The sequence below is a fragment of the Sardina pilchardus genome, chromosome 9 (genome assembly GCF_963854185.1).
Source record: "Sardina pilchardus chromosome 9, fSarPil1.1, whole genome shotgun sequence".
NCBI lineage: Eukaryota > Metazoa > Chordata > Actinopteri > Clupeiformes > Clupeidae > Sardina > Sardina pilchardus.
In genome coordinates, this window is record NC_085002.1 from 12,143,694 (window position 1) to 12,154,892 (window position 11,199).

Here is an 11,199-nt window from a genome sequence, read left to right on the forward strand (position 1 = left end):
TCAAGCAAGCATATGTTGTTGTTTAATTGTGTGTGTGTGTGTGTGTGTGTGTGTGTGTGTATGTGTAAGGAAGGAGGCTTGTTCATTGAGGAAAGGGATCAGTTCAGGCAGTTAAAAATGTTGTACGTACACGTTCCATCGGCTAACAGAAACTCTGTACTCATGTCACCAGGAAGTATCCCTGATACACTTGATACTGGATATTGTACATGATCAGGTATTCTGACAGGCAAAGGTGGGAGGTTTAGTCAAAAAATTAAAGGCCTAAGTTGTTGGCGGACCAAACCAAATGCATTATATTTACATGATGGATATGGCTCTCCATTTCATTTTTATTTGCCTTTCTTTCTTTTTCTTTTCTTTTCTTGTCTTTGCTTTGTGAAACACTTTGGTCTTCTTATATGTGCCATACAAATTACTGTAAGCTGACACCTGACACCTTGAGGGCACCACAATCCATTGAGTGTTTTAAAAAAGGCCTAAAGACATTTCTTTTTAGCACAGCTTTTGGTCCCTTTTAGATGTTCTTAAAGGGACACTTCACCGATTAGCATTAAGCTTTGTATCTTTAGAAAACCAGTCATGTTTTTGAATGTTCGTGCATCATTCCCTCAGTTTGCCTTGAGATGGGAGAAATACGGATTTCAATGAAACCTTTTTCTTTTTCTCCCTCTTTTTCCTTTTTAATTAAATTGCTCATCATCTTATTTTTGTTTTTAACCTGTTGCACTTTGAGATCACTGATGTAAAGTGCATTATAAATAAAATGTATTATTATTATAATTATTATTATTATTATAGCTGACTTACTTCCTGACGCACAGTACTGCTCTTCCCCCAGAACTTCCTGCGCTGCCAGAACAACAAGAACAACTACAACCTGGTGTGCGAGACGCTGCAGTTCCTGGACTGCATCTGCGGCAGCACCACGGGAGGCCTGGGTCTGCTGGGCCTCTACATCAATGAGAAGAACGTGGCGCTCATCAACCAGACCGTCGAGAGCCTCACCGAGTACTGCCAGGGGCCCTGCCACGACAACCAGGTGGGCATGTCCGAGGCCAACACGGCATCGTCTCCTCATAGGTTTCATCTGGTCCCTTTCCACAGGTGTATACAATCAAACACCTAGATTATGAATGCAAACTGCACAGTGCTCGATTAATACACCTGTGGAAAGGGACCTGATGACATCCATGTATAACAATGCCAGCGATACGGACAGTAGTTGTTCAGACACTTATGGCCTCCACTTTTGGCGTTCAACTATATTAGATTCCATCGTGTCCAATACAACCCTGTCCACCTCCACCAAACCCTTTTGCCGACGCCCTGCAGATTGCAGTTCAGTTCTATTTTTGTCTGTGCTGCTCAATTAAATCCATTGTTTATTTACTGAGAAAAGGGATCGAAAGTGTCAGTGCAGCTATGTGCCATGGTCTTAAACAGTACACCTGTATTTTTAGACACTGTACACCAACACAGCAACTTCAAGCAACTACTCTACAAATATGCATCCAGACTTGCTCTGTCTTTACATAACATGACATATGCCTGAAAACACAACATTATCAACAGCAATATATTTTCACGTTAGCGCGCTGACCGTGAAATTATGTGTATGTGTACTCTCAGAATTGTATAGCCACCCATGAGTCCAACGGCATTGACATCATCACCTCTCTGATCTTGAATGACATCAACCCTCTGGGCAGGAAAAGAATGGACCTGGTATTGGAACTGAAGGTAAGCACAGAGTGGCCACTGATCTCTGACCTGTACATACAGCACTTGGCAAAAGGCTTGTGGATTGGATCTTTGCTTCCATTCTTATGTTAGACTTCCTTACCACTTTTGTTTTTTAGAACAATGCCTCAAAGTTGTTGCTGGCCATAATGGAAAGTCGCCATGACAGTGAAAATGCGGAGAGGATTCTTTACAACATGCGCCCGAAAGAACTTGTAAGTCATCTTGATTGAATGCAGACACACACACACACACACACACACACACACACACACACCCTGAAATGTGTGTTTGGAGACATAGTATGCAGACTCATAAACAGCTTTTTTCCACAGTGCGAATCCAACAATAGCTAGAGTTTATGCAATAACTCAGTCATCCGTAAGCCCCTCTGTTGCCCTCACACAGCCATACAAAGCAATGCTCGACTGACCGAACACTTTTTTTCAGGTGGAAGTTATGAAGAAAGCTTACCAGCAGGGGGAGACAGAGTTCGAGGATCCCGAGGAGCAGGAGGACAACGGAGACGATTACGCTGCATCGCCACGGAACGTTGGACACAACATCTACATTCTTGCCCATCAGGTGTGAATTTATGCACACACATGCTCATGCACACACACACATTCACCTAGTGCTTTTCGAGACACTCAAAGTGTTACACTGGTAACACTTAAGTCACACTACAGAGGCTTGACCTACAGGATCCTACAGAGTTGTAATTGTCCACTGAACAGCAGCGTTACTAAACTCAATGGGCTATAAGCACGGACGGCTGTTCAAGTACCAATTTTGTGTTGTAGCTGCATCTTCTGTTATATTTTGCTCCTTACATGTAGTAATAATGACAATCTTAACACGTACGCATAAATCCTTTTACATCGTAACGTGCTAATTAACAATGTGCAACAACCAAGCGGGTCCGTGTAGACTCTAAGTATATTAACAATAGAGGCAGGTTCAAACACACATGACTCCACATTGAAACAAATGAGATACCCGAACAGCCTTCTGTGCATAATAGCCTATCCCTAACCTTAACCTTCACCCTAACTTGTAATCTAATAGTCTCAACAGATAGTTTGTCTATAATCAGGGCATCTGTAGACAGACTGTAGGTGAAGAAGCCTAATTCCCAGATGGTAACTCTCCCTCTCTCTTCTCTTCAGCTGTCCCGACACAACAAGGAGCTGCAGATCCTGCTGAAGCCTGGAGGAGACGACCAGGCGCTGGAGTACTACACTGAGCACACCTCCCAGATAGAGGTGCATGGGGACCTCTAGCAACACACACACACACACACACACACACACACACACACACACACACACACACACACACACACACTGTTCTCTCAAACTCCTGTTTTTCATACCTGTATGTGTGTGTGTGTGTGTGTGTGTGTGTGTGTGTGTAGATAGTGCGTCAGGACCGCACGATGGAGCAGATAGTGTTCCCGGTGCCCAACATCTGCTCGTTCCTGACGCCCGAGTCCAAGCTGCGCGTCTACTACAGCACGGAGCGGGACGAGCAGGGCAGCAAGATCAACGACTTCTTCCTGAGCGCCGACGACCTCTACAGCGAGATGAGGTGGCAGAAGAAACTCCGAGGTACTCCTTGTGTGTCCAGAGATCACTCTGTCTTTTATGTGGCTGTGCTGAAGTTGGTGGTGCATATTAGGCAGGATCAAATTGAATGGAGAACACTCCAAAAAACTAAAGGTGACACACACACATACAGCCCTTTTCTAACCAAAATTTTCCTGCAGATTATTATCCATTATAAACTTGAAAAAATGAGCCAACCAAATGAATTTGAATCTATTCAAATATAAACAATCTAATATTCTATTTGAATCAACCACTGAACTGCTATATTTATCTGTGTGTGTGTGTGTCCGTGTGTGTGTGTGCGTGTGTGTGCACGTGTGCACGTGTGGTTGTTGTGGATTACAGCCAAGCCAGTGCTGTACTGGTGTTCCAGGAACATGTCGTTCTGGAGTAACATCTCCTTCAACCTGGCCGTGCTCATTAACGTGCTCGTGGCCTTCTTCTACCCTCTGGAGGCCGTGAGCGGAGGTGAGTACACGAGGAACCCAGGCACACACACACACACACACACACACACACGCATGCACACACACACACACACATGCACACACACACACACACACACACACACACACACACACACACACACACACACACACACACACACACACACACACACACACAGAGGAGACAGAATTTTAGGCTCCCTGGCTTGTGTACCTTAGCACTGGGTCCTGTTTCTGCACTGTGCTTGACCCATCTCATATGTCACTCACGTGACGTCAGCAGCTTGGTCAGCTGGACAGTCTCTCTCCCCACTGACCTCCAGCCCATCAGCCCTCTGTTTCCCCTCTCTCATCCCTCTCTTCTTCTTCAATATCTTGGTTGGTTTGTTTCATTCTCCCCCTTTCCACAAAAAGCTCATCCCCCACTCATCCCAGAGTCATTTGAACTATGCCTTGATCACGCATCTTGAATTTCCCCTTGGGGATCAATAAAGTATCTATCTATCTATCTTGTGTAGTAGAAATACAGCGCAGTCACCCCAGACTAATGTTCAATCTAAAATGACTGAGCTTGGTCTGGTGATAGCCAGGCTACCTTTCCACAAGAATCTCATCCCCCCCTCTTTTTCTTCAATCTCTTTATTGGTTTATTTCTCTCTCCCCTCTCCACAAGAATCTCATCCCCCTCTTTCTTATGTCTCTTTTTGCTGGTTTGTTTCGCTCTCTTCCCTCCACATAAGACCCCATGTGGGCATGTGATCCGTCAGTTGGATAACTATCCTGCCACGTGGGATATGCATGTGAATCTGATAACCAGCTGCGTTGCATTATCCAGGCACTGAGTCACTGTGAACTCACTGTAAACAATCAGTAAAGTCTCTTTCCTTTGTGTGTCTCTGTGTGTGTGTGTGTGTGTGTGTGTGTGTGTGTGTGTGCGTGTGTGTGTGTGTGTTAGTCACGCTGGACCCGTCCCTGTCGGCGCTGCTGTGGGTGTGTGTGCTGGCGTCGTGGAGCATGGTGCTGGTGGTGCCACAGCCCCACGGCGTGCGCGCCCTCATCGCCTTCACCATCCTCAGGCTCAGCTTCTCCGTCGGCCTGGAGCCCACGCTCTCACTGCTGGGAGCCTTCAACGTGAGCAGACACAGACACACACACACACACACACACAAACACACACACACACACACACACACACACGCACACACACAGACAAGACAAACAAATACAGATGGGAGGTTGAAAATGATAACTGATAGCGTATATGCATTTGTATTTGTCTGAATTCATTCATTCATTCATTCATTCATTCATTCATTCATTCATTCATTCATTCATTCATTCATTCATTCATTCATTCATTCATTCATTCATTTATGTATTCCTGTATTCCCTGTTTGTGACCTGATTCCAGGTGTGTAACAAGATCATTTTTCTGCTGAGTTTCGTGGGTAACCGGGGCACGTTCACACGCGGCTACAAGGCCATGGTGCTGGACGTGGAGTTCCTGTACCACCTGCTGTACCTGATCATCTGCTCGCTGGGCCTGTGTGGACACTGCTTCTTCTACAGCTTACTGGTACTGCTGCACCAGCACTCCCCACAGAACCACCACACTGCTGCAGCGTTGTACTAGCGTTTGTCCTCCAGGGGGCGCCATGGTAGCAGCACTTGTGCACTGGGAATAAGAAGTATTACAGTACATCAACAACATGTCGATTGTCTGATATCGTCTGTAGCTCAGTCTAAGTGCCACTCTGTTTGTTTACAGTGTCAGGATTGTGAATGAACAGTTGTTTTGCACATGCGGAATAGACATTGGAGGTCTCTGAATTTGACAAAAAGTCTGTTGGGTTATAATCATGGTCTCTTCTTTTCAATCTCAACTACCGTACTACTACTTTAAATAGAATCTACTAGCTCCTCTCTTATATGTGATGTGTGTGTGTGTGTGTGTGTGGTCTAGCTCTTTGACCTGGTGTACCGGGAGGAGACGCTGCTGAACGTGATCAAGAGCGTGACGCGTAACGGCCGCTCCATCGTGCTGACCGCTGTGCTGGCCCTCATCCTGGTCTACCTCTTCTCCATCGTGGGCTACATCTTCTTCAAGGACGACTTCATCCTGGAGGTGGACAGGATACCCAACAGCACTATGGGTAAAAAAAAAAAAAACACACAAGCGGATGCTCGTGGCCACAGACATACAGTGCCTGTGCTCAGGTGTACCTAATTCATGGTTCTGGTACCTTTGTCCAAAGCATCTTACAGAATATGAGTATTACATTAGTTGAAGTAGAAGTAGAACTGTAGAAATTAAGGGGAACTGTTTTTTTTAGCTTATTTACCTTAACTGAACAGCTTCGGAGTCATTGGAATGGTTTTATATATGTATAATGGCCGGGTTGAATGGTGGCTTCCACCTAACGCCTGTGAACTTTGGGCCTGTGGGCTGCTGCACTGACGAACAGAAAGTCTTGCAGCCTCGCGATCATGCTTGTGATGTAACAAATTGCTATACTGCACTACACACATACACGCCTGGCAACGATTAGAACAAGGTAGCGATGGAGTTTCGCAGACATTCATCATGTCATGGCAGAGCCAGCGAAAAGAAGCAGAATGCAAGTAAAACGTTATCGGAGGAACAGAGAAAGAGAAAATGGCAGACTGGCTGATTGGACAGTATCATAAAATATATACACTGAAGTTGTAGGGGTAGCTCTGCAGAGAAACCTGCCAACTAAAATGTGTAAACAGCTAAGAAATTGCTGAAAGAAAGTTTCTCTTAATATCATATAATTGTCCTGTGCATCTGTTGCCATCCCATACATGCAGTAAGCCCTGTGCTGTCTGCCTGTTCTCTCTTGCTACAGAGGAGGGGGCCAGTATGGCTAGTGATGTCATCCCTGTATGTCGCACAGAGAACGGTGACCCCTGCGTTTCAGAAGACCAAGATGATGGTATGAGTTGCTGATGAGGGTGTGTGTGTTCTGTGTAGTTATTAGGTGTGTGTGTGTGTGTGTGTGTGTGTGTGTGTGTGTGTTGTTAGGTTCATTTGCTGACTTGCTGTGTGTTTTGTGTTTGGGCGTGCGTAGACTCGGACGGGGAGAGAGCGTGTGACACGCTGCTGATGTGTATCGTCACCGTGTTGAGTCACGGCCTGAGAAGTGGAGGGGGAGTGGGAGACGTGCTCCGTAAACCATCGAAAGAGGTACAGTAACACACACACACACACACACACTTCATCATTAAGTGTTCAGAAACTTAAACAGAACTGGTAGCAACTGTAGGATGAAATCATACTGTAGATGCTGATGCTGTGTGGAAATGTGTGTGTGTGTGTGTGTGTGTGTATGTGTACACAGGAGCCTCTGTTTGCAGCCAGGGTGGTGTATGACCTGCTGTTCTTCTTCATGGTCATCATCATCGTGCTGAACCTGATCTTTGGCGTGATCATCGACACCTTCGCCGACCTCAGGAGCGAGAAGCAGAGGAAAGAGGAGGTGCTCAAGACCACCTGTTTCATTTGTGGTGAGAAACACACACACACACACACACCACCCAAGGACACCCAGATAGACACTCACACTCCCTAAATACACAATCAAATACTCTCCAGTCACAGACACACACGCACACACACACACACGCACACACACGCATACACACCCCACTCAAAGACACCCAAATAGACAAAACAAAATGTCCTCCGCGCTCCTGAGAATCACTATCTGTTGCATCAACGGGAAAGGTTCTTCACACTCAAATAGACACACTCCCTGAAACACACGCTCACAAACAAGTCATACCGATCACGCAACACAAAAACAGCCGCTGTACACCTGCTGTCGTCTCTCTCCACAGGGCTGGAGCGCGACAAGTTTGACAACAAGACGGTGACGTTCGAGGAGCACATCAAGGAGGAGCACAACCTGTGGCACTACCTCTTCTTCATCGTGCTGGTCAAGGTCAAGGACTCCACAGAGTACACGGGGCCCGAGAGCTACGTGGCCCAGATGATCAAGGTGAGACCAGCAAACAAAAGCAAAAAGTACTCATTGCAGGACCAAAGGCCACACCTGCAACAGACATGAAGGTGCACTGGTCATTGTGTGTCGGAGGATGAAAGTGCTACAATAGCTGGGTCTACTGTATATGGACAGTTTTTTTCTGATTCCGATTAAACTATTCTGAATGAAATTGCTGTGGCATCTGTTGACATGAGGTACTGTACGTTCTACTCCAATCAGGTACTCTCAAGCGCTTCAGAATCTTTTATCAGAATTACTGCTAGTTGCTCTCTCTCTCTCTCTCTCTCTCTCTCTCTCTCTCTCTCTCTCTCTCTCTCTCTCTCTCTCTCTCTCTCTCTATCTCTGCCCCCATCTTGAACCCCTGCTGACCCCCCTGTCTCTGGCGTGTCCCTGCAGGAGCACAACCTGGACTGGTTCCCCCGGATGCGCGCCATGTCCCTGGTGAGCAGTGACGGTGAGGGCGAGCAGAACGAGCTGCGCTGCCTGCAGGAGAAGCTGGACTCCACCATGAGGCTCGTGTCCAACCTCACCAACCAGCTCACCGACCTCAAGGAGCAGGTGTGTGTGTGTGTGTGTGTGTGTGTGTGTGTGTGTGTGTCTGCATACAATCAGGCTGACTTACAAGTTCTTTCGGACGCATGTTGTAAAGAATCCTCTCCGCATTTTCACTGGCATGGCGCCGTGCCATTATGCCCAGCAACGACTCTGTGGCATTGTTCTGAAGATGTGGTAGTGTAACATGACACCAATCCAATGCCAAAACTCCACAAGTGGTTTGCTGAGTGCTGTGTGTCCAGTACACATATTTGTGGAAGTATGTCTGTCAAGGCCATAATCGTAGTATACTTAATACCCCCCAATATTCAACTACCGTATGCTAAAAAATAATTACCGTATTTTCCGGACTATAAGGCGCACTTAAAAGCCTTTCATTTTCTCAAAAAAAGACAGTGCGCCTTATAATCCAGTGCGCCTTATATATGGAATAATTCAGGACCTCGAATTGATTTTGTGTGATACACGGTGCTCTGTAAAAATGTTATTGTGAAAGTGTTTGATAGAGTTTGACTGACTGACTTATCGGTTTTGTTTCGCTTAATGCGCCTTATAGTCCGGTGCGCTTTATATATGAAAAGTTTGAAAATAGACCATTCATTGACAGTGTGCCTTATAATCCTGTGATGAAACAACTTGTTCTTCATATGAACTCTGGCTTAAAAGGGAGGAAAGTCTTAACTAATCTGCACATACATTTACAGCTAGCCTTAGGTGTTGGCCTTTCTGAGAAAAACCCACATTGTAGGCGGCTTTATTGACGGGTAACGATGATGTCTGTGTCCCATGTCAGTAAATGTTTTCATGCAGACAGTCTGTAGTATATGGATGGGAAATGCCTGCATGTCTGTGCATAAAGACAAAACAAAATGTTTTGGTGAATGTGAGTCAATCTGCAAAACAGCACTATGTGCAAGGCCTTTAAGAGATCAGCCAGTCTTGATTTGCTATTCAGATCAGAAATGGCTAGTTGTCCAATCCTGAACATTATACAAGAAATGTGTTTTAGGTCAGTCTAGCTTTTTAGCTTTTTTTCCAACACATGATCACTGAACCATAGTAGTCTTGCCACACATTGGCCAAAAGAGCAAAATTAGAAGAAAGTAAAACAAATAAGCTTACCAAAATTACGATTTGCTCAACTTTGGTCACTATAACTGGACTTATCATTTCAAAACAATGCGTAGATTTTTGTTCATATCCTTATAGCTATAATGTATTCATCCCTAATCAATGGCATTAGATAGAAAAACATGAAAAGGGGAAGAACACAGCTATGTAATGCTATTAGACTCTATGGCTATGGCCTAGGTGTTTGCCCCGTGTGTGTGTGTGTTGTGTGTGTGTGTGTGTGTGTGTGTGTGTGTGTGTGTGTGTGTGTGTTGTGTGTGTTGTGTGTGTTGTGTGTGTTGTGTGTGTGTGTGTGTGTGTGTTGTGTGTGTGTGTGTGTGTGTGCGCGTTGTAAGTTCTGACTCCTCTCCTGTTCTCCAGATGACGGAGCAGAGGAAGCATAAGCAGAGGATCGGTCTGCTGGGAAACCCTGGCCACCTCAACGTCGCCCAGCAACCTGCCTGAGCTCTGTGTGTGTGTGTATGTGTGTGAGAGAGAGAGTGTGTGTGTGTGTGTGAGAGAGAGAGAGAGCAAGTGTGCGTGTGTGTGTGTGTGTGTGTGTGTGTGTGTGTGTGTGTGTGTGTGTGTGTGTGTGTGTGTGTGAGTGTGCGAGAGAGAGATATAGAGCAGGTGTGCGTGTGTGTGTGTGTGTGTGTGTGTGTGTGTGTATAAACACCTGAATATATATATATATTTGTGTTTGCCACACACACTATTGTGACTGCACTGATACATCAGCCTGAAGAGTGTGGCACAAGCCAAGTACATCACCAGAAGTGCCAAATGTTAGAACATTGTGACAGATATTTAACATAGCTGACAAAGAAAAAGGGGTATATAGAAGGAAATTTGAAGGAATATTTGTGTTTTTATAATTATAGAGAATGACATATATTATATTGTTTTAGTTGCATTTCAACTGAAGAGTCAGAAACAGTATTGAGCTCTCATTTGTTGTGCAATAATTATTTTACCATCACCAACCATCGCATGTGATCGTCCAAAAACCCCACATCTTCTGTAAACCCTACTGAAAACGTATGTCATGGCGCATTGTCCTGCCATGCTGTCTGGGACACTAGTTTTAAAGAGATGAAGAATGTTCTGAGGAAGGGCCTCGTCTTAAGTTTCTCTCAGAGTTAATCACTCATGTTACATTCCACTGTAACAACCAACCAATAACACAGAAGTTTACTGTATGATAGTCAATGCCTTTTTGTGAGGTACGAGCATGTGTTTATGCGTGTATGACTGTATGACTGTGTGTGTGTCCGTGTGTGTTTTTTTCCGCAATAATGGGTACAGGGGAATATTTGCATGTTGCACACATACACCATTTTTTTTTTATCTCTCATTCACTACAGAAAACAACACTGTGCTTTAATTGTGTGGCCTTGAGTGATTCTAGAAGTTTCCCTGTGTATATTATGAGTGGTTGTGTGAAGTTGTTTATGCTTGCAACTTTGTTGTTTGAGTTGTTTCAGTCTTACTGTGAGGTTCCGCACCATGACTGACCGGTCGCTTCTGTGCACTATACAGAAATAAACCAAAGAGCCTGTACTTCAATCATTGCATTTGTTTATGTGACAGTGACATTCTCGTTCAATGTGACACAATGTTGGAATTTAGGAAGGAATGTAATGTCCGCAACACTGATAAATTGCTCCCGATTAATGAAAATGCAACGTTTCAACCCTACTGGGTCTT

General features: G+C 45.0%; 1 protein-coding gene across 2 annotated transcripts in view; it reads left to right on the forward strand.

The window, feature by feature from the left end:
* itpr1a (inositol 1,4,5-trisphosphate receptor, type 1a) overlaps positions 1-11,052 on the forward strand; it is a 44,937-nt gene extending 33,885 nt beyond the window's left edge. For both annotated transcript variants that reach the window (XM_062545787.1, XM_062545788.1), the window contains 16 exons: positions 842-1,042; positions 1,633-1,743; positions 1,863-1,958; positions 2,194-2,328; positions 2,913-3,008; positions 3,161-3,353; positions 3,699-3,821; positions 4,755-4,930; positions 5,211-5,375; positions 5,763-5,952; positions 6,670-6,756; positions 6,892-7,007; positions 7,162-7,327; positions 7,661-7,821; positions 8,224-8,385; positions 9,874-11,052. In XM_062545787.1, the coding sequence (XP_062401771.1) occupies positions 842-1,042; positions 1,633-1,743; positions 1,863-1,958; positions 2,194-2,328; positions 2,913-3,008; positions 3,161-3,353; positions 3,699-3,821; positions 4,755-4,930; positions 5,211-5,375; positions 5,763-5,952; positions 6,670-6,756; positions 6,892-7,007; positions 7,162-7,327; positions 7,661-7,821; positions 8,224-8,385; positions 9,874-9,957 (2,262 nt within the window). In that variant the 3' untranslated portion in view covers positions 9,958-11,052. The remainder of the gene's footprint in view (positions 1-841; positions 1,043-1,632; positions 1,744-1,862; positions 1,959-2,193; positions 2,329-2,912; positions 3,009-3,160; positions 3,354-3,698; positions 3,822-4,754; positions 4,931-5,210; positions 5,376-5,762; positions 5,953-6,669; positions 6,757-6,891; positions 7,008-7,161; positions 7,328-7,660; positions 7,822-8,223; positions 8,386-9,873) is intronic.
* The last annotated feature ends 147 nt before the right edge of the window (positions 11,053-11,199 follow it).